Source organism: Apiospora phragmitis (assembly GCF_038363925.1).
Source record: "Apiospora phragmitis strain CBS 135458 chromosome Unknown utg000008l:1.0-3514335.0:1.0-3519231.0, whole genome shotgun sequence".
Lineage (NCBI taxonomy): Eukaryota > Fungi > Ascomycota > Sordariomycetes > Amphisphaeriales > Apiosporaceae > Apiospora > Apiospora phragmitis.
In genome coordinates, this window is record NW_027117407.1 from 3164020 (window position 1) to 3185565 (window position 21546).

At 54.0% G+C, this 21546-nt stretch overlaps 6 protein-coding genes across 6 annotated transcripts; 1 reads left to right on the forward strand and 5 right to left on the reverse strand.

Moving 5' to 3' along the window:
• Positions 1 to 54: 54 nt before the first annotated feature.
• On the reverse strand, positions 55 to 1947 carry PG994_009406 (Peroxisomal adenine nucleotide transporter 1; the record flags this gene model as incomplete). The annotated part of the gene is made up of 3 exons (XM_066860815.1): positions 55 to 1261; positions 1400 to 1527; positions 1807 to 1947. 3 exons carry the CDS (start codon positions 1945 to 1947, stop codon positions 55 to 57), a joined length of 1476 nt encoding a protein of 491 aa, XP_066714404.1.
• Positions 1948 to 3571: 1624 nt separating this feature from the next.
• Positions 3572 to 5149, reverse strand: PG994_009407 (uncharacterized protein; the record flags this gene model as incomplete). The annotated part of the gene is made up of 5 exons (XM_066860816.1): positions 3572 to 3963; positions 4139 to 4222; positions 4294 to 4815; positions 4877 to 5014; positions 5122 to 5149. 5 exons carry the CDS (start codon positions 5147 to 5149, stop codon positions 3572 to 3574), a joined length of 1164 nt encoding a protein of 387 aa, XP_066714405.1.
• An 814-nt stretch (positions 5150 to 5963) lies between these two features.
• PG994_009408 (uncharacterized protein) lies at positions 5964 to 8133 on the reverse strand (the record flags this gene model as incomplete). The annotated part of the gene is made up of 5 exons (XM_066860817.1): positions 5964 to 6306; positions 6365 to 6777; positions 6830 to 6976; positions 7033 to 7639; positions 8105 to 8133. 5 exons carry the CDS (start codon positions 8131 to 8133, stop codon positions 5964 to 5966), a joined length of 1539 nt encoding a protein of 512 aa, XP_066714406.1.
• Positions 8134 to 12115: 3982 nt separating this feature from the next.
• On the reverse strand, positions 12116 to 14092 carry PG994_009409 (uncharacterized protein; the record flags this gene model as incomplete). Its single annotated transcript, XM_066860818.1, has 8 exons — positions 12116 to 12671; positions 12751 to 12993; positions 13044 to 13163; positions 13252 to 13375; positions 13448 to 13561; positions 13628 to 13654; positions 13726 to 13957; positions 14030 to 14092. The coding sequence occupies 8 exons, from the start codon at positions 14090 to 14092 to the stop codon at positions 12116 to 12118; spliced, it is 1479 nt and encodes a 492-aa protein (XP_066714407.1).
• A 2175-nt stretch (positions 14093 to 16267) lies between these two features.
• On the forward strand, positions 16268 to 17490 carry PG994_009410 (uncharacterized protein; the record flags this gene model as incomplete). Its single annotated transcript, XM_066860819.1, has 3 exons — positions 16268 to 16281; positions 16548 to 16997; positions 17097 to 17490. The coding sequence occupies 3 exons, from the start codon at positions 16268 to 16270 to the stop codon at positions 17488 to 17490; spliced, it is 858 nt and encodes a 285-aa protein (XP_066714408.1).
• Positions 17491 to 19057: 1567 nt separating this feature from the next.
• On the reverse strand, positions 19058 to 20851 carry PG994_009411 (uncharacterized protein; the record flags this gene model as incomplete). Its single annotated transcript, XM_066860820.1, has 4 exons — positions 19058 to 19363; positions 19419 to 20585; positions 20641 to 20771; positions 20827 to 20851. 4 exons carry the CDS (start codon positions 20849 to 20851, stop codon positions 19058 to 19060), a joined length of 1629 nt encoding a protein of 542 aa, XP_066714409.1.
• Positions 20852 to 21546: the final 695 nt, after the last annotated feature.

The window sequence follows — 21546 nt, forward strand, 5'->3', positions numbered from 1 at the left end:
AACCTTTTCCTTACAAGGTGACTGGAACCTTCTTTGAGACTAAGCCCAAGTCACTCAATAACAGCTCCATTTAGGTATCTTCCGCCGCGACGGGTCCGTCACATTCAGAATGAAACCCGCAGCATCGCCATCCGGGACGCTATCCGGGCTCTTACTCCCTCCGCCGCCGCCGAGGAACCAACCCCACGACTGCCTAGGCGTCTCCCGATCCATCCTCATGGCCCGGGAGATCTCAGGAAAGTCGTTTCGGAACTGCAGGGCCCGAGGCAGGTCCTGCCCCGCCCTATCGTATTCATCATCATCATACAAGCTCTTCCTCGGCACCATCCGCTGAGTCGGCTGCTGCTGCGACGCCGCTCTCGTCCCCTTCCGTAGCCGCACCTCGCGCAGCACGCCCACGACGAGGAGGTACAGCTTGAACAGCAGCTTGTGCACGACATCTTTGGCGAGCATGGTGGTCCCGTGGCTGAAGAAGCCCTTGAGCAGCTCGCCGGGCAAGCCGTCGTAGAGCGCCGCGACGCCCTCCTCGCGCGCGATGGTGACGAGGGTGCCGAAGATGCTCCGGCGGGCCAGCTTCTGGACGGCGCGGACGGCGCTGAGCTTGGCCTCGACTTCCTTCTCCACGTCGCGGGAGGCGGAGGCATCCCCGCCGCTGCCGTTTTCGGCCGGTGGGCCACCTTGCTCTTCTCCCGCCTTGGCATCGGTCTCCGGCTCGGCATTGCTAGCAGGCACCGTGCTGACCTGCAGTCGCGCCTTGGCGATCTGGAAGGGGTAGGTGACCGAGCTCGCGACGGCCTTGCTGACGGCGGCCAGCAGGAAAGTTAGGCCGGACCCGGGCTCATCCCAGCGGTCGCGCGACAGCAGGGCGCGCTTGAGGAACTCCTGGAGGAAGAAGGTCAAGCTCGGGTTGAGCGTCAGCACCAGGCTCGCCGAGTAGCCCGACCAGAGCCCCGCCAGTCCCTTTTCGCGGCGGATCGCGGCCGCGAGATCCCACACGCTGAGATCGGCGGCGTTCGAGTCTTGCTGGTCCTCCACGAGGGCGGCGGTCTGTTTCTGTGCCACAATGGTCGCGATAGGGGTTGTGAGCGCCCGGGAGCAGGCGCCCGCCGCGACACCGACGACGAGCTCTGCCAGGACGCCGGGGCCCTTCGAGTTGCCGCGACTGTTTCGGGGACCCCGCAAGCGGGACTGGAAGAGCTCATAGAACAAAAAGAAGAGGAAAGAGTCCAAGATAGATTTGGTGACGTCTTGTGTCAGGCCACTAGTTCGACAAGTCTAGGTTAGTGCTACAATCCTTTGCGTCGTCCCAGCTGTTACGAGATCTCGGACGGGGTGGATATTAGGTTAGGCAACCACATCGGGACACATGGTGCCTGGGTTGGCAGGAAAAGGCACTTACGTATAGAGAGCTTTCCACCCTTCGCCAGCTTCCTCGCCCTCCGCACCAGCACAGATCCGAGAAAAAGCTTCGATGATGCCTTCGTACTTTTCGTCGGCGGGAAGAATGCCTTCCCGAGCTAGTTGACGCTGAATCGGTGTCACATAGCGTTAGTGGCATGTTTACACGTTTGGGATGCCCAACAGGGCTGGACTGGGGTTGAAAGCGGATGGATGGAGTAGGTATGCAATCTAGGTGGATATGAGATCAGGACGGGGCAGTGGGTCAATGCTATTAAGAGGATATCGATGGGCATGGCTATGGTGCTTCCGTGAACGTGGCCTCGGTGAGGGCGAGGCCCACGAGACACACCACGCTGTGGAACGGTCGTTTCTTTGTGGATTGTTGAACAAAGACGGAGGACGCACCTGTGCTTGTAACCGCGTAAGAACTAGAGAGAGTGGATACGTCGTACATGTTGCGATGGCTGTTCCCGTGGCACCGCAGAGGGCGTGATGAAGGGCGGGGAGTATGTCGTTGAGGTTCGTCCTCGTGGATGTGACTGGCATGATGGGTGATAAAAGTTGTGTTAAACGGCGGCGAAACAGAGTATTGTTCGAGGTTATAATCTTCTGGGAGAGCACACAGTGATACAACACAGGTCGCCATTTGGATGCCCGTAAAGGGAAGGAGTTCAGCAATCAGAAGGGGAAGTGGGCAAAGGCAATCAATGTTGGGTATTGGGCATAAACAAACGGATGCGTGCGTTATGCTGGGTGTAAGTCAAATATCGTATTAGTCGGGAATGATGTCCAAATTGTGTAGGCATTAGATAGGTGGCTTGCAGAAGGGCCGTCTCCAGACCGTACGGAAGGGAGCAAACACAAGACGTAGGTAGTAGGCAATGCTGCCAACTGGCTTGCCGTTCTTCGTAAACAAGGCCAAGACCAACCACGGCTTCCGAGAATTCTTTTGCAGGTCTGAATAACGGGCAAACAGCACAGTTCTTGCTGCCCAGTGTTTTCTTAGGTCTACCTTACGCAGGGCATGTGTAGACAACGTCGTTTGCCCTTGCGTTGCGTGTGTACACGTCTTAGGCGGCCAGCAAGAATCAGCCAAGATAGAGAAATAGTGTCTGGAAACCTCCAGCAGTAGGCAATATTACTGAAACCCTTGGGCTCTAAGAATAAAGGCGATGAATGACGACGGCTTCACTGTGTTTGCGTTTGGGCTGTAAGTCTTAGGATAGTGAGGGAGCCTACAGCTATCTGACCCGAGGTTCGGCAAACAAGGGGATGCGCAAATCGACGTCATTGCCGACAAGCCAGCGGGCGCTGGCGCATCTGTTGCCCACCTGAAGGGCCTGGTTAATCCTTGTACCCCGCCATTATAATGCGATGTTAATCTGGACTACTACCACCTAACTTGTAGATTCATCCCCAATCTCTATTTCAAACATTTGGTTCACTCTTGTTTTGCTGGTAGCCCAGCGGCCTATGAGAACGTGGCAGATATCGTCCCCAATAGATTGCCGAGAACCACGTAAGGCGAACCAGATCCAATCCGATGCACCTCGCCTGCAGTTTGGGCGCCAACGCGTGAGTTGTCCACCATAACCGAGCAGGAGAGAAAGATTCACAGGTGACAGTACGGTTGCTAAGTGTGCTTCGGCCTGAATGACTCATGTTCAGGTTCTCATCTATTCAATGCTATCGTTTTCTTCGACGACATTATGATATCTGGATGGATAAGCGTACCTCGCTTAGGTCAATGCCATCGTTCAGTCAGTATAAATCATCGCAAACCCTTGCCTGATTTGCTGCCCCCTTTTTCCTGAGAACAACGCCTCCCAATGATATCCCCTTCTTGGCAAGTGGCCAAGAGGGTGGAAAATGAATACGCAAACGATGGGCATCCAACCCTGGTATACCGTAAACGCCGTGCAAACCGTACGCCATGCTGTGTTGCCTATTTTGTACAAGTGCTGAAAAATGAACCCGGCTCAGATGCCCGTCATCTTCTTGAGCCCCCCCGAGCGGTTGGCGGCAGAGAAAGTTCCTGTTGCTGCCTCCGACAAACCTGCTGGGGACGTGGGACTCCAAAATGGGCGTCCTGTACCACATTTGTCTGTTTCGCTAGATAATGCGCATCCTCTCTCCGCGGAGACATGACTTCCGGGACCGCGTTAGCCTTCTAAGCGCGGCTGGCCACCGAGGGACGCCTGGAGGGTGCCTGCATACTGAAGCTAGAACGGGCGCTTGCTACGGGGAAATCAGGCTCGCCAGGTGCATCCTCCATGTCCACGTTATTATCGATGTGGTTATCGGGCAGTCTCTGTGCCCCGAAGCCGACCACCTTGAAGATGTTGGTTCGCCCACCGTTGGTTGCCGTCTGCAACTGCTCGTGAAGCCTGGCTAATTGGTATGTGCGTTTGATCGGAGTAAATATCGGGGGAGGTATCACGGGCTGTGGGTTCCAGCGCGCAAGGGCGTTCATAACCGCAGCCGTCTCTTCATCCGAGTCGACCGGGCCAGCGTTCGCCTCGTCGTCGTCTTCTAGCGGGGCATTTGCATCCAATGCAGCCTCTGTTCGGAATTAGCAGCCATCTCCGCCTCGCCATTCCTGTATGATAGCATAGACAGAACAAGAAACGCTTTGTAGACTCACTTTGCTGCTTTGCTTGGTTTTTCTTCTGATATGCAGCAAGTAGCATATCATACGGGAGTGATCTGCCCGCCACCGCTCGTTTTGCACCCATACTATGACTCTTGCACGTCAGGGAACGGGCGCAGGGCTGACCATTCGGTAGCAGGACACCGCATTGTTTTTCGACATCCACTGGACCTATATCGCAAGAAAACCTGGTTAACGAGGCCGGGGGCGGAGGGTCATCTGCAGGGTTCCAGTAGGGGTACCTTTGGGCTTGGGAGCCTTGGGTTTCGGCTCCTCCTTCTTCTTCTTGTTCTTGGGCCCTTTCTCAGCATCTCCGTCGGCCTTGCGTTTCTTGCCCTTGGCCTCGCCGTCTACCTTCTTGCCGGCAACCTTCTTATTGGCTTTGCCCTTCTTCTCGAGAGGGCCGTCTTCATCGTCGTCGCTGTCGTCGTTCATCTTGGTGTCGCCGTCTTCGTCGTTCTTCCGCGCTTCCTCTTGCCGGGCCTCCTCCTTGGCTCGTTCACGCGCCTCTCGGGCTTCCTTCTTGCGCTGCGCCTTCTCTTTCTTAATTTTCAGGCATTGCGCAATGTGCTCCTTGGCGGCGTTCCGTATGATGCCCTTTTTGCAGTGTTTACATTGCTGTAGAGGGAATCCGTCTTCTAAGGGCCGGCCGGTCTCAAAGGTTTCGCGCGAGTGGTCATCGAGAGGGTTGACCAGTGGGCTTGGGGAAGAATTCCCCAGAGCAGCCGAGGGGCTTTCGCTGCGCTTCTTCTTCTTATCATCATCTGCAGCCACCATATTAGCAGCCAGGCAGCAGTTTCTCCAGTCCCTACGGAGATAACCTACCATCGGCAACGCTGCCGTCTCTCCAGTTACCCGGCTTGGTCTGCTTGGGCGGCTGCTTCTTAAGCTTGATGACGCCGTTGGGCTTATCCTTGGACATCTTCCTCGAAGCTACGTTGATGGTTCCTTGGTCGTCGGGGCCTGTCAATTCAGCAAATACGGCATGTTAGTGGTTGAGCGATTTGGTGTTACCTGTTGCGAATTGCGCTGCGGCCAGGCATCAAGGTGGATGTGTGGATGCGACGTACCTTTGCGCCCCTCCGACGCGGTGGGCATTTTCGCACAACGAACCAACAATCAATTTGGGTGCTAATCGGCAATTCGGCCGCCGATTCTGAAGTCGATTGTTGGCTGGTGATGGAAGCTACCGGGGATGGATGAGATTTTGATGGAATGTGTTCGCGATGTTGGTTGTCGCGTTGGCCGGAAATACCCACGCCAGGTGGAATTGGGAGTTGCTGCGACCGGAGCTAAGAAACGTAAGGTAACATGAACCTGGGTTTCGAAGATAACACGCTTATCGGCTCTAGCGCACGTGCGTTCGGTATGCGGGAAGGTGTACAGTGTGGGGCCGTCGACTCTCCCGAGGTGGATGGGTCAATGTCAATATCGAGATCGCGGGGTTCCGGCAGTAGAATAGGTCTTGTATGAATCACCTCTTCACTATTACTGGGTTCATATATAAACAAGTCGCAGTTTCCACTGTGGTTCCTATGTGCAGTCTAGTTAGCCATATAGAAGCAGGCGACAAACACAATGGGTTTAATGAAAGGCAGTAGGGATACTGCTTCAAACCGAGACAGAAAGGGATGTCCGGCCATACGCCGCACGGATGTTGTGGAACCATTTTCCCAATTGCCACATATTATAACAGCTCGTGTCTTCATGTTTTGATTTTTTTTATGCGAGGTTGATCCAGTATTTCATCATATCTTTAATGTACACCGGTTCCATCCATAGCTGCAAGACCATGCAACCTCCTGTGCCCGAACAAATACAAATATAGGTGTTGGCCTCAGCCTGGGTGCCCTGTTGTTGCTTTCCCCTTTGGACGCCTTCTGACAAAGAACTGCGCCATTTCCTCTGCCTTTCACCAGTCCTCGTCTTCTTTCTTGAGAATCCGGTCAATGGCCTGCTGTTCCAAACCCGCTCGGTGGCCCTCCATCACTTCGGCCAGCGCAAGCGCGTGATGCATACCCATATTCTTCCAGACGACTTGGATTAGGTTGTACGTCCACTCCCAGTACTCTGGCGGAACTCCCGGAGCGCAGCCTGCGATTTTGAGATGCCATAGAAGTGCCGGTAGTCCAACACCACCCGAACCTCCTTTGCCCCCTGCGGCAAACTTCTTCGCCGATGCTGGGTCTAATATGGGGTGGTTCCAATGAGACGGTGCGCTGATGATGGTGTCTTCTGCCATCCTGACGGCAATCCTATAACATTGGTCCCTTTCGTGCCTTGGGTAGCATCACAGAGCCGGAGATCGGGCACTCGTTGTTCACATCTAGAAGCTTCTGTACCACGAGAATCCGCGCCCAGCGAAGATGGTTCCATAATCGTGCGCCCCAGATCTCACTATACGCGTGATACTTCCCCTGGAAAACCGCGGCCGGGGGAAAGTCGCCCTCTTCGACATAAAAGGGGTATGCTGCTTGAAGACCAATTTCTAGGCCTTCAAAGACATTATCGAGTTCTAGGAGTTGCCGAAAGATGCCCTCTGTCACAAGATCCCCATCCGTAAGCTTCAGCGTTTTCAGGGTGGAGACCACGCGGAGGAAACGAGCTATCGTGATAGCTAAATCGCAGCAGCATTGCTCTTTTACGGGTAAAGCCGGCTTGCAGAACTCTAGGGCCTCGAAAAAGACAGCGGGTAAAGGTGTCTCAGTGAGTTGTGACGGGATGAACTGGTGTATAGTCAGCGCTGACCATCAGCCTACCACTTTCAGGGGCACCTACCAGTGAAAACATGAGTTGCAATATACCCCGCACCCCGCCGGCAGGCGCAGTACGTATCGGCAAGACGCCGCGAAGAAGAGCGATTGCACCATGTATATGAATGTTGGCAGTCCCCGTCGATAGTTTCGAGCCACCGCCTTGGACGATCTGCTCGGTGTTAGTTTTCGGCCAGTATATTCGTTCATCTCCGGGGAAAGGCTGACCTCGAATAGAGCGAGCGTTATCACGGCCCGCACGGGGAACATGACCGCGCCCGGTTGTGTCGGTTTTGCGGCGATCAACTGCGAAGTCTGTCTCAATGCATCGGTATACTTTTGTCGCGACAGAACATTCATGGCCCGATCTCCTTGCGTGTTGGAGAGTCCAGCTAGACCGACGGCCACCATGACATTCTGCAGGGCATCCGGGCCGCTGGCATAAGCAGCGAGCTGTTCCGAGTTTGTTGGGGCATCTGGCTGGCCCAAAAGGTAACGATCCAAGAAGAACCGATAGCCCTTCTGTTCTATAGTAGGTTCCACCCTCATACAGATCCTGGGCGAGACGGCTTGCGACTTGCGGATTGCCGCAACAGCTGTCGATGGCCTCCTGGATGGAGGACTTGAGCCATCGCTAGACGTGGTTGACGAGGGAGACGATGAGGACCAGGGTGAATACGTTGAGACTGCCGAGGTCGCCGATGAGGGTTGATGAGCCTGATCTGGAGAAGTTGTTCCCCACGATGCGTGAGATTTCTGGACCACTTTGCTGGTCTCATCCCGGAACATCAAAGAGAGCTGATCCCGATACCCGGGACATTTCTTCGCAACGCGTCTGCATTGCGAGCATTCTGGTTTGACTTTATCGCACTACATTTTCACAGGTCTCTGTCAGTCAATCGGCTCCCCGCACTCACTAGGATCGCCAATGGCGGGGTATATGTAGGTATGTATGCCACACGAATCGGTAGCCGAGCCACATGGCTTGTCCAATTGCAGTGGAAAAGAGGTATCTCGTTTGATGAAGCACAGGATGCAGCAAGACGAAAGCTCGTATGTTTGCCCTTTGCATTTGAGCCGAGAAAGCAAGAGGAGTATGATGGGATGGCCTCTACTCTAGATTAGGTTCACTCAAACCGGGAGCCAAATGCGCGGGTAGCTGGAGGCTGGCGCGGGAGTTTGTTTCTCTGCAGTGCATACCTTAATGCGTCTAGTCCGACAGCTTTGGCATCTGTTTTCTTCTTGATTAGTCCACGCCAAAGGTAGAGAGAGGTAGGACGACATGTCTTGTCATACATACCCTTGAGACGCCTTGCCGCAATAGACCATGGTGCAAGGGGAACGGGGGTATACCGTGCTGCGAACAATGGGTAATCGGACGAATTGTTTACCAAGTAAGGCATGAAGCTTAGGGATGGGATTGCTGCTGAGGTGCGAGTCGTGTGCTGTGCATGCCCGAAGCCTCTCCACTGGCACCACTGGAACACGTCAAGCTTATCCAAAGAGGAAAGCAGTTCGTGAGGGGTTGGCCGAGAGTAAGTATATATATTACTTAAGATGGAATGCCGCGCTTCGTCTTGTTCCTGCTTTTCTATTCTGTTATGTTTTGCGCCTAGGCCTCTCCAGAAACACTCTTCCTCTTGCTCGCCTGCTCTCCTGGACGGGGTATAGATGTTGACAAAGCTGGGACAACGCGGGTGTTGGCGCAAAAGAACGAATCCAAGACTTTTTGGGGTCGAAGAGGATATAGTAGAGTAAACCGCCTGCTCCCGCTGCTGAGGTAAATCGAATTCGAATGCAAATGCAAGCAAGCAGACCAAAAGAAACGGCCAACGGCTTTAACGGCTGGTGTGGCTGCAGGATCGACACAGGTAGATACTTGTATTCCCAAGGTGAAGAGTTCGTTCGTTGTCAACGGCGGCGGCGCCACCCTTGCGATCAAATAAGTAAACCTTGAGCTCGTGGATCGGGCAGGGCAGGGGACACTGCCTAGGTGGATACTAAAATAGAGAACGGGATAGACGGGGGCACCAAAGCATGGGTGGAGGCACCTCCGGTACAGTACTCAATACATATACATGCATACAAGTATGTGAAGACGGCCGAGACACCCTAGTCCATGCAGGTGCCACAGTGACCTCCTTCTCTTTGTAGACCCGGAGGAGGAAAGAGTGACGATAGCGCACACAACACCAAAATCAAGCACGTAATGTACGTGTAGCTGTATGTAGATAGGTAGGTATGTAGTCTATACACGTCTGTTAGGGACAATCCACAAGAAGTGTATTGGCCATTTTGATCGGTATGGGCGGGGCCAAGATGGTGGAGATTCCGAAACCAATATGGGACTCGCCGGGGGCCAGAAGGGGAGGCATGTATATAGAAGAACTCCTGCCTGCTTGGAGCCTTGGGGTTCTGGAAAAGGTGGATAGACCGCAAACTGCCAGAAGAAGTGAGGGCTGACGAGTGGACGACGAGCTTGGCGCTGCGATCATGAGGCAACGAGCCGGATATCTGGGCCAAAGCATACTCACCAGGATCATTCAATCCAGTCACCTATTATAGCTGAAAGCAGTCAGGCAGTACGTTTGATGGCCATTTGAGGTAGGGGGTAGGTATGATCCAACGCAAGCCCCAAGCCCCCGATACCTACTTTTCGCAGTTCGCAACAAGTAGCAGAAAAGGCGGACGAATTAAGAGTCCGAAGGCTGTCCCCGCCCCTGGGCCCATCAATTCCATCCTGCATGCTGTGGTTATCGTTGTAGATGTGATTTTCTGGTACGCTTGGGCAACAACAGCCGTCATGTTGTACAACCAAGATGCAAGGTTGATAATCGAAAGCGATTAGGGATTGAGGAGGGTTAACTGCTCGTTCGTGATCAATACATCAATGCCTACGCTTAAAACATGACTACAGCAAGTGCTCACTGCGTAACGGAATGTGATGATTAGGACCAAATATGACAAGATGTAATAAGTACGTCCAAGTCCAAGTTGTCGGACATCATATTTTAAGCAATTTTTAACTATTGGTTCGTGCATCCCATCCTCTTTTCTTTTGGCCGGCCAAGACGGCCATCCATCCTGCCGCCGCTGACAAGCTGCTTCGTCATCGCAGAGTAACTGTCAATTTTTATGAGCCATGGGCCATGGCCCTCACCCGAACTAACAATCATCATCGAACGATACTTACATGTAGTGGAAGCAAGAGAGGGAGGGGGTTCTGGGCCGAATTATCACGAGCAAGTTCTGCCTCCGCAGCAGGGGCGATCCATATCCCTGTCTGGATTATCAATCACTCATCAATTGGCCTTGGCACCTCTTCATTCTGGCAGACAGATGTCAGAGACCACTTGCTTACAGTGAAATGATCGGCGAAATCTGCGTTGCAGGCATCCTTCAGCTGCATGATGTGTCAAGGAGATAGGAGAACTCTCTGTCTACAGCACCAGCCTCGGCAGCGATACTTCTTCTATGCTTGCTCTGAACCATTCGGGTTCATTCTAAAGTTCACTGCAGAGCTGGTTGAGCATGTTGATTGGCGCTAGCTTCGCACGTCCGTTGGATATCTTCGGGGGTCCAGGGGTTACTGCCGCGACCCCTGCAGTGTGGTGATGTGATTGCCGCCCGTCCACGAAAAGCCTTCGTCAGTTTTGGTCGACATCCCGACAAGTTGCTGACCGGGAGTTTCCGAGCTCTTTGGCAGGCAAAGAGCGTATGGCACTATCGTAACGCAACCAGAATCATGGTAGCCGTCGGGAAAGCAAAAGGAGTCAAGAGTCAAGAGTCAGGACACATGGGCTATCGTCATGCGTCATGCGGCAGATGCGGATCGTGGGAGAAGAGACTTTGCTATTGAAATTCACCATCCTCCTCAATGCATGTCACTTGAAGCTTCACCTGTTACATGTGTACCAATCGAAACCAGGTTACGCATATCTATCAAGGCTTCTCCAACTGTCAATCACTCGGCTCCTTTGGCGCATCATCCACATCACGAGACGGTGAACCATATAATACCAGGAACCGGGTCGCCCCGCATACACAGTACATACATGCTTGGAACGCCTCGATATCGAGTCAGAAATCCCCCGCCAGCACCTCCCTGATCCAATGGAAGTATGTCATTGACAATCATCTGAAACTCATATCATAGGACCTCAGGATGTGGCATCGTCGGGCTGTTGATCTTCAATGGCGTCCAAAATCTAGGTCTGGATGCCAGTAGGGTCGCGCCACGACGTTGCAACGGCGAGTTGCAATGTGTGGAGAAGTCCGGCAGTCTGGGTCTGCGCGATGCCAGTGTCGATAACGCCATCCACCATCAACATCACGGCACTACGGGCATTAGTGAACCACTTCGAACGGCACAGCCTCACTGTCTATAGAACCGTTGCAAGGCTATGGTAAGCTCTTTTGGGAACCCTCACCCTCACCCTCACCAGGTTTGAAGATTCATGCAGGGCTCGGGAACATCCATTGATCAGCCATGGCGGGCATCACCTTGACCACTTGACCCAGGTTACCAGCATCCAAATTTTGATCCAACCAACCAACCCCTGCGTGTGGGTATACTATTTAGCTACATAGTCACTGCTCATAATGCGCGGATATCGTGACCATCGCGTTCTAGGACACTTTTGCATGGAAGCGCATCACGGATGAAGCCGGTACTTCACAGTTGCCTACCTGCACAGCCATCTTCTACCGCTCTGTTCTGAACTTTATGGAAGTAACTGCCCCTCGAATAGGTTGAAACTCATGAAGCCCACTCGGGTGCTCCCATGCTCTCTAGGGACCGATCGAAGTCTTTGCTACGTGCTTTCGGGGACATGTAGAACGATGCAGTGCTTATCGGCAAGCCAGTAAAAGCCCGCTGCGGAGATACAGACGGAGAGCATTCTGGTCCCAACCCAGTCCGCTCATGACAATTTGGTGTCATCTACCCAACAAGTCGAGTGGCGTCCGCGCTACTGCGAGACATCATGGGTATAGCCCCAGCAAAACACGGACTGGATAAATGATGACTTCCAAGATGGGCAAACGGCTTGCGAAATCTAGTATCAGTATCAATCCTGCAGACGATCTCTGCGGCGTGTGGCAGGCCCCTATCTTTGGCGCTCTATACCAAGGCCGGACTATTGTTCAAGGAGCAGGGTTTCCGGACAGGGATTCGAGTCATTGTCCACCAGAGATATGCCTGTCTCCTCTGACAGAGGACTTTTCTCGGAATTGCGAATATGGAGGAATTTGCTCTAAGAAGAGCCTCACAACTACATAAATCCGTTATGTATCCGCAACAACCCCATACTCAGTCCTCCTCGGGTATCTTGAAACCGCCCGGCATGCGTCTCCGAAGGGTCCCCTCAGGATCGTACTTGGCCGCGACGGCCCGCAGGAACGCGACGTTGTCGGCGCCGTACGACCGCAGCGGGTCCTGCGTCTTGTCGGCGTAGTTGAGGTACTCGAACGCGACGTCGGTCCCCGTCCGCACGCTCTCCCGCTTGACGGCCGCGCGGTAGGCCGTCATCCGCCGCCGCGCCTCGACCTCGAGCTCCGGCCCGCCCTCGAACACCAGGAAGGCCTGGTGCAGGACGCAGTTGCGGCCCCGCATGTTCGTCGCGTTCATCCCCAGCACGTTGCCGCCGCCGTGCGCGGCGCCGTGCGCGAACAGCACCGCCGGCAGCGGCTGGAACGGCGTGTACAGGCTGAAGGTGTCGTTGCCCACCTCGGCCTTCCAGGACTCCACGAAGGCGTTGTGCTGGTCGATGATGTACTTTAGGATCGAGGGTTCGTTCACCACGGTTTGGGCAAACCAGACGTTACTACGTCGGGATTTGTTAGCGGTGAGGTTGGGTTCAACACTCCTAAGGCATGGCAGGGGTTGTGTCAAGAGGTGGAAAGGGAGAAGCATTCTTATTTGTTCTTCCGGGGAGGAAGTCTTACCGGAATCCTTTCTCGAAGTTCAGCTCGATTGTCATGTTCAGGTGACTATCGGACCGCAGACTCGATGAGAGCCGCGGCTCGATAGCTTCGTACTCGGCGAACGCAGGCGCATCCGCCGTGTCGGTGGCGTCGTGCAATGCCGAAATGATAACGGACTCGGAGGTGCCACGGATATATGACCAGAAACTGAGGGCGGATCCCGCCTGGTAGTCCGACGCGCCGTCGACAAAGTGCGAGAGGGCGCTGATGACCTTGTCCGTCATGTTGAGCGGGTGCGTAATGAGACCCCGTACAGATTGCCGGCAGCAAAGGCGCGCATGTCGAAGCGCGTGACAATGCCGAAGTTGGAGGAGCCACCTTTGAGGGCCTTCCACAAGTCGGCGTTCTCGTTGGCGTTGGCATTGGTCAACTCTCTACTCGTGAGCAAGGAACCTATTCGTCAGAAAATGATATCGAGAACAGAATGCTGTACTTCTGATCTTGGGCTGTTTGAGAACTCACCCATTGGCCAGGACGATTTCGTAATTGACGACATTATCACAAGCAAAGCCGACACGTCCGCTGTAGAAGTTGTTTCCACCTCCAAGGATGAAGCCACCTACGCCAACCGTCGAGGTACGTCCGCCTATGGGTTCTAGTTGTTAGTGATGCTGTTTCAAGAAACAAGCCACATGTCTCAGGGGATAAAGTTGCTTACCGGGAACCGTCACTCCGTGTGGTTCAAGTGTGCTGTAGACGTCTTTCCATAGCGAGCCGCCTTGGATCTTGGCAGTTTGCGTCTCAGCATCGTACTCGGTTTGGTTCATCAGCCCTGAGAAACTTTGTCAGTAACACAATACTACGGGAAGGCGGATCGTTGGAAGGATGCCGGGCCTACCAAGATCGATCGTGACACCATCGTGGACTTCGAGTCGAGGTTACAGGTCAGTTTATCGGTACGGGAATCATTTGGTCAAGTGGTGCTTGCTATCTTACTATCGGCTGCCGGGCCCCAGGCAGTATGACCACCGCAGCGAACAGCCCAGTTGGAGGTAGTGTTGGTGACCAGGAGTTTTATCACTTTCGAGACCTCCTCGGCTATCTTGGGCTGGACGATGCATGACGGGCTCATCCGAGCCGATACTGAGTAGTACTCGGCTTCGCGTGCATTGTATGCTGCAGTGCTGGGTCGAAGGACTTTGAAGCCAGCCGCTTCGAGTAGGTCGCACTACTGATAGATCAGCAGGTGAAGCAAATACACCTAAGGAGGGGCTGGGATGGGCATGAAGACAAAACAAACCTTCGAGTCAGCACCCGGGATAGCACCGCCTCCTCCATTGGCTGGTGGTCGAGAGTCTGTCATGTTGCGATGCAATGCGATGGCAACCACAGCTGTTGCTACATTTAGAACGGCAGAGACCACATACTTAAATGAGGTAACCCCCATCGTGGACGGGTGGGAGGGGTGTGGCGACAAGCGAAACAACGCAGGCTGTGGGCGGCCGTGTGCCAAGCGTTGATCCGTCTGGTCGGGGCAACGCTTTACGGACTTTGGAAGGGCGAAAGGGCGAACCAACCAACCGTTTGGTCCAGCAGGTGTTATAAGTTATGTATCTATATCGTGTATGCATAAGACAAGCAGTGTAACGCAATCCCCTTTCACGCTGCGAGAAAAAGATGGGTAGTAATATTATTGGATGTTCCTTCGATGGGACGCTGGGCTGCAAGCTTTTATTACCATTCCTTCGGTACTCCAGCTCCTACGCCTGGCCAACCCCTCTGATCACTAGATATACACCATATCATACAGCTTAAGAAACCCGTTGCAACGTTGCTTTTGTCTAAACTGGAGCATTCCCCAATTGGACGACCGCCTGGCTGAACGGTTACCTAGCGGCTCGCGGGAGGCGGTAATGTTTATACCCCCCACGCCGACATGGTATGCGGAGGGTACAGGGCGCGGAAGGTGTCCATCCCTGTTCGTTCACGAAAATCTCCTGGGTTAGACACGCATGGAGGTGAGACACCAGGCTTACGAAGTAGAGCCCGCCTGCTGGAATGCGTACTTGTACTTCTGCTCTCAATGATTCACGCACTTGCCCGCTCAATAATGCTGGTGACTCTTTCCAGGTGTCTAGCTTACTTCCCCTTCTATACGCATTGTACCGTTATGTGGTGGGGAGAAGTGTCAGTGATATATCGAGGGGCATACCTTGTCCAATGTTGATGCTGTGTGGTCAAGTAAAATCGTACGATTGCTGACAATGTGTGCCAAATCCGCTAATGCCCGTTGACTATACTGCCGGTTATATACCATGAAGCAAACAGATGACGCCCTGGGCTATTTCTCGGGTTTGCCTCTTTCCTTTTTTTCCCGCTCCCTGTAACATCCGTACGCCCCCAATCTTACGGACGTCCTTCGGCAGTGGTACTATTGGATGGCGTGATATACCAGGCCATCCATAGATAGGGACTTCATGCGGGCCGCGACCCGTTACCGAATCTCGCTTGTTGACGATCCAGGGGGGTGGGTTGGGGGGCAGGTGCACGACCGGTAGCAGATGGTTCCCCAGACCCCAGAAGAAGTCTGAAGGAACCAATTTTGGATAAGACGATGTAAGCAGCCCCAAACTTATCACCGTTGCGCTTTGCTTGGCTGCTAGGTTCAGTGCTGGTTCATTGCTACGGGCTGCGGGCAGGCAACAAACAGGCTTCCCAGCTCTGGACGGTACTTTCGCTTTATGATAGATCATCGCTCATAGGCAGGGAATAAACTGATACTCCTTTTCAAGCAAGTAAGCAAGTGTCCGTAACGGTGGGATCATCTCTCCTGGCCAGCGCTTCAGACTATGCATGCGTGAACCGGGATTTTCTGTGAGTTACACAGCACAATCAGTGACTTGGAGATCGATGATTCATGCCCTGGACTGTTTACCTCGTATATAGAACGACTTCCTCTACCGGCGTGGAGGGCAACCTCGACTCTCGTGGTGCTCTGAAGAATTGTAGAACCTGCTATTGATATTGTTTACCACCGGGCGTCCTGCGGACATCTTCCTACACGCGCTCAAGCACGTACGCACGCGAGACAGTATGGCCTTCCCCGTCGTCAACGGCACCGAAGTGCTTCTACCACCCCCGAGGGCTGGGTGGTCAACTTCACCCATCCGTACCGAGCCGAGACGACCAAGACCAACGTATTCATAGCCTTCGGGATCGAGTTCCCCGTCGCCACCCTGTTTCTGGCACAGCGAGTCTACACTTCTCTATATGTGCTGCGGAAGTTCCTTGTTGACGACTGTACGTGATGGGAGATTTCTTGATTCCGATGCTCTGGTAGCATCACCAGCTGCTAGTTATGCACCATCTCACTGACATGTTGCTTGTATTGTACCAACAGACTTGATTGTAGCTGCCTGGGTAAGTACAATCTTCCGTTGGGCTGTACTAACCCCCTACCTAGGTATGAGTCGGTATCCCAGTTGACTAACACGCTGTCACGTTTATGTAGGCATTCCTCGTGGCAACCCAGGCAATGATGTTGCATTTATGGTCTCTTGGACTGGTGGGACTGCATGCTTGGGAACAGTCGTTGGACAAGTCTATTTACATGAGTGGAGTGCGATACCCCTTTTCCAGTCTGTATACCATATAAACCCACTGACGGGACGGTACAGGTCATCCATGCCTTAACTCTAACTGCTATTCTGTGAGTATATTGTACTGCCCTTTCCACCAAGCCCCTAACCATCCCCATCATAATACTTCACGTCGGTTTCGAAACAAAGGCACTAACCAGAAAACATCGGCGCACCCAGGGGAACCGTCCTGGCCAAGCTCGTCCTCTGCATCTTCTACTACCGCCTCTCGCCCGCGCCTTGGTACCGGTACGGCATCCTGTTCACGGGCTTCCTGTGCGTCGCGTGCTTCGGTTCGGTGTGGCTGGCCGTCATGTTCGCGTGCCGCCCCGTCGCGGCGGCGTGGGACCTGCGGCTGCTGTCCTCCACGGGCGCCGACTGCATCGCGCGCCCGCCCTGGTACCTGCTGCAGGCCATCGCGGGCGGCGTCACAGACCTGCTGCTCATGCTGCATCCCATCCCCACCGTCCTGGGCCTGCAGATGTCGGCCAAGCATAAGGCCGCGCTGCTCGCCTGGTTCGGCATCGGCACCGTCACCCTGGCCGCTGCCATCATGCGCCTGCACAGCTTGCTGTCCATGGTCACCAGCCCCGACACGCCGTGGACTATGGCGGATGCTATGTTGTGGCTGTAAGTGCCTTTTATTACGCACACGGCCGATAAAGGACATCGCCCCCTAATTTCCCCTCTCTATTGACGCCACTGCTGACGCGCTTCTTCCCTGAACAGGGTCATCGAATCAAACCTCATCGTCCTGTGCGGCTGCCTCCCTACCCTCCGCGTCTTCGTTCTCCACATCAGGACCAAGTTCCGTCCAACCGAAGGGACCCAAGGTCAGAGCCGGAGCAAAGGATACCGGGGCGGCGTCGGTGTCGGCGGCAGCAGCAGCGATAGGGGAAGCCACAAGCTGCGCACATTCGGCGCGGGCTCGACGCGCAAGGAGTTCGACTCCATCGCTGAGATCGAGTTCGGCGACCGCTTCCAGCCGGCCAACTACCAGCACCAAGCCACAGCAGCAGGACCGGCGACTGTTGACGAGACCGGAAATGACACCATTTGCTCTGCGGGGCACGGCGGCGACGCCGCGAGCCACTCCGAGAACGGCAGCGAAGTGCGTGTTTAGAAGCATACGTAGACGAGGGAGGTCATGCTTTGATGACGTAGCTTACGAGCGCATCGCAGGCCTTGTCGGCCTGGCATACTAGTTCTCAAACATACAACAGATGTGCGACAAGTTCTAGAACGAGACGGAGGCAATATGTTCATAAAAGCTGGTGCGTGATAGGACTTACTAGTTCCGTATTCACAGAACTATCTGGCGAACAACACTTGATAACCCGGACCATACAGACCCGGCAACATAATATGCATGAAAATTACAGTATAAAGAACAGGAAAGCTATGAGCTCTAGAGAAACCCTACGATCTATGAAGGCGAACAATACGAAAAATGCCATAAAATGCACAGTCAACCAACTATTGTTCATCCAGTCATCATTGGTCCCCATTTGGCCACTCCCCTTTTTCCTACTCCTAGTCACGCAAAATCGAACTGCTACATCATCTCCGGATGACGAGCCTACCATCAGCTTCTTACCTCTTCGATGAAAGGTTATCCTCTTCCGGTTACAGGTGCTCTCTATTTCTTCCATGTTATCACTCCTACGTAAGGAAAAGGAGGCATGAAGAACACTCGACTGCTCAAAGCGATGATATTTACCAGATTGGGCTAATACTGGCCGGATACCTAGAGTGGGCAGGGGATATGGTCGCAGACGGTGTTAAACATTCTCTCTCTCTCTCTCTCTCTCTGCGTCCCAATTTCCCGGATCAGATGACGAATCTGACAGATGCTGATGCGAGTCAGTTTCCGGGTCACATTTGACACTGCATATTCTCCTATGCAACGCCCTGTAGCTGGTATCCGAGGCTGGCCTATAAAACACAGCGAGCTAACTGTCCCAGGTAGATGGTAGGCATACTGGAGCAACCATTGGTTATCAAGCCATAAGGCATTTACTACCAGCTATGAGCTACATGGGGATATTGTTCATTGGTGGAAGCCAGAGTATCACCAAGACAAGAAACCTGTCCATGGCAACCCCCCCTCCCGACGGAAGATACGGCAAGCACAGAAGTCACATAAATAGGAAAATGTTACACAGATTGTCATTAACTTCGTTGTACCATTACACTACACTAATACATGAGGTAAAAGAGTCTCAATATACTTTTGGCCCAGTATTATACTCTCTTGTTCGCTGTAGAAATCCCAAACCCCTCCTTTTTCTTTCACTCCATCCATGCAAATGAATATCGAGGTATCAGATCAGCTTTTCCCCCTGCCCCCCTGATCAATGTTTGTACAGATCCACCTCCCAATAATGCTAGCTGCCAGCAAAATCAATGGTCGCCATGCTTCAATCGCAGAGGTCGATTTGGCCCCAGACCAAATCGAAAACTCGAACCCAACGCACACATCAAGCATATGACTTAAGTCCTTCCATGAGCACCATTTTGGAGACAACCCCTGAATTTCATCCCCAGCCCGCCTCGTTTTCCTTGTAAGCAATGCTGTGGTCCATCATTATGTCGTACTCGATGCATCCCCCCTAGCCGTATCCCACAGCTCGACTTTGACTGGATATATTTATGCCCATATCGGGCTCATCTTTCAGGCCTGAACGACTTTAGGCATTGGCAGCCTGGGAAGCGCCCCGGGCACCACCACGAGGCATACCACCTCGGCCACGGTTCGGACCACCGAAGTTGCCACGTCCTCCCTGGCCTCCAGCTCGGCCTCCGTCCATTCCACCACGACCTCCTCGGTTGGTTGCGTTGCCACGGCCAGTGTTACTGTAGTTGGCTCCGCCATAAGCGCTGGCCTTGGGTCGCCGGGGCTCAACGACGATACTCTCGCCATTAACCATGTGAGGATTGGCAGCAGCAGCTGCGTTGTAACCAGCGGGGTTGGCGAATTCAACGAAAGCACAGCTCTGTACAGAAAATTAGTGTCCATCGTTCAATAAGCACATTTCAAGACAGACATACCTTTTGGCGGTTGATGTCGAAGTAGACCAACTCGCCGTGAGCAGCGAGAGCAGCTCTAAGATCCTCGCTCTCCACCTTCTCCGTCACATACTTCACGTAACCGAGAGTTCCTTCCTTCTCGGCGGCACGGGGGGCTGAGATGGACTGCGGGCGGGCTCGCTTGTTATCGCCGCCGGCCGTTTGCCACTCGGTGGACTCCTTTGTGGCGGTCTGCTCAGACGTCTGGGCAGGTGCAGTGATGGTAGCAGCGGGCTGAGCAGCGGGCTGAGCAGCGGGCTGAGCAGTGGGTGCTGAGGTCTGAGCGGCAGGACGAGGTTGGGCAGGAGCGGCAGCAGGCGCTGGGGCCTTGGGGAGTGCAGGCTTGGGAGAATTTGCAGCGGCAGCGGCAGCAATACGGCCAGCCCAGGTCATGGGCTTAGGAGGTTGGGCAGGCTGAGCAGGCTTAGCGGGAGCTGCAGCAGGGGGCGGTGCTTGACGTGTGGCAACAGGCGTAGGGCTAGGGTCGGTAGGCTTCTCAGGCTCCTGAGTAGTCTCAGCTTCAACCTCCTTTGCAAGAGCCTCGGGATCAGGCTTCGAGGCCTCGGTCTTCTCGGCAGTCTCTGCAGCTGGTGCGACATCGGCGCTTTGGTCGGCAGCGGCATCGCCGTTGACGCTAGCATCCTTGCCGGACGCGCTCACCTCCTCGAGCTTCTGGTCAACAGCGGCGGGGTCCAGGGAGCCAGCAGGAGTAGGCTCCTCTGCAGCAGGCTCAGCGGCGACGGGCTCGGCAGTCTCCTCGGCGGTCTCGGGGACGGCACTCGTGGACTGCTCAGCCGGGGCCTCCTCGGCAGCCGGAACCTCCTCGACTTGCTCCTCCTCGACCGCACCGTCGTCGACGTACCGGAGAATGTCGTTCAAGACGAAGTAGCCCGATGGTTGCTGGGCCAGTACAAAGGTCTGGACAAACTTCTTGGGGTCCTCACCGGTCTTGTTGGAGCTCTCACCGATAACCTGGATGACTATGTTGTCGAAGGAAGTTTGTGAATCGACATTAGAGATGCGCACTTTTGTGTCTTCCTTGAAGTCGAGGCTCTTGATGCGCTCCTGGATCTCTTGTCGACCGACCGAAACCGTCGAGACCTCGGCCTCCTTGCCGTAGACGAGTTGCGACCGCTTGCTGTAGAATAGCTGGATGGGATTAGTGAGGTTACGCAGAAGTTGGGGACACGCAAGCCAGACGTACATGAAGCTTCTCGGGGCTCTTGCTCAGGGTGGTGTAGTATTGCTCGACGAAATACCAGGCGACCTCATCCTTGCCCAGGTTGGAGTTACTGCTGGCGGACACGTTGGACTGGTCGGGAGTCGAGCTAGCACCTGTGGCCTAGTTAGTCAAAGCGCGTACAAGGACAGGCCGAGCTTCTTCGCAAACAGATTGACTTGCCGTTGGTTGCCATGTTTGCGTCGGTGATGTGTGAGGTGGTGGTGGGTGGGGGGCGAAGTGTCGGGAGGAGGTGCGCAGTAATATCTGGGGCCTCGACAAATACAAAATCGGGAATTGCAAGCGCCGCGAACAAGTTTTGACAGGGTCGAAGTGGAGGGCGGGCTGTGGAAAGAAGTGATTCGTTAGCCCTAGCCTGGTAGAGGAAAGAACAAAGAGAAGGGAAACGAGGGAGCAGGAGAAGGAAGCGGCGATAAAGTGGTGATTTTCTCCCATTTCCCAAAAGCTTCGGTACCGTGTAGGTGACTTACCTGTTTTACTTTTTGGATGCTTAAGTGGAAGCGCAGTAAACTAGAGTGGGCTCGTCTAACAAACGACCAGTTCTACCGCGGTATGATGAAGGAAAAAATAAGATGAGGATTGCGGTAGTAGCTTGAGGGAGGAATGCGAGCCGCGAGGATGGTGTTTTGTTGTATGGACTTATTGCTGCTGTAAGTTCTGAGCGGAGGGATAGGCGGGGGAGGTTGAAGAAGATGGTCCTGCTGCGCAAAATTGCGAATCGAGAGGGAAGAGAGAGAGAGGGAGACCGGGATTGGGTTGGATTAATTGAATGGTGGTTTGTTTGTCTCGTCTGGATTCAGAAGTTTCTGGAGACAGGGCAAGAGCGTGGTGGTCGTCAAATTTACCCTAAGGTAAGGTCTAGGTCGAGGA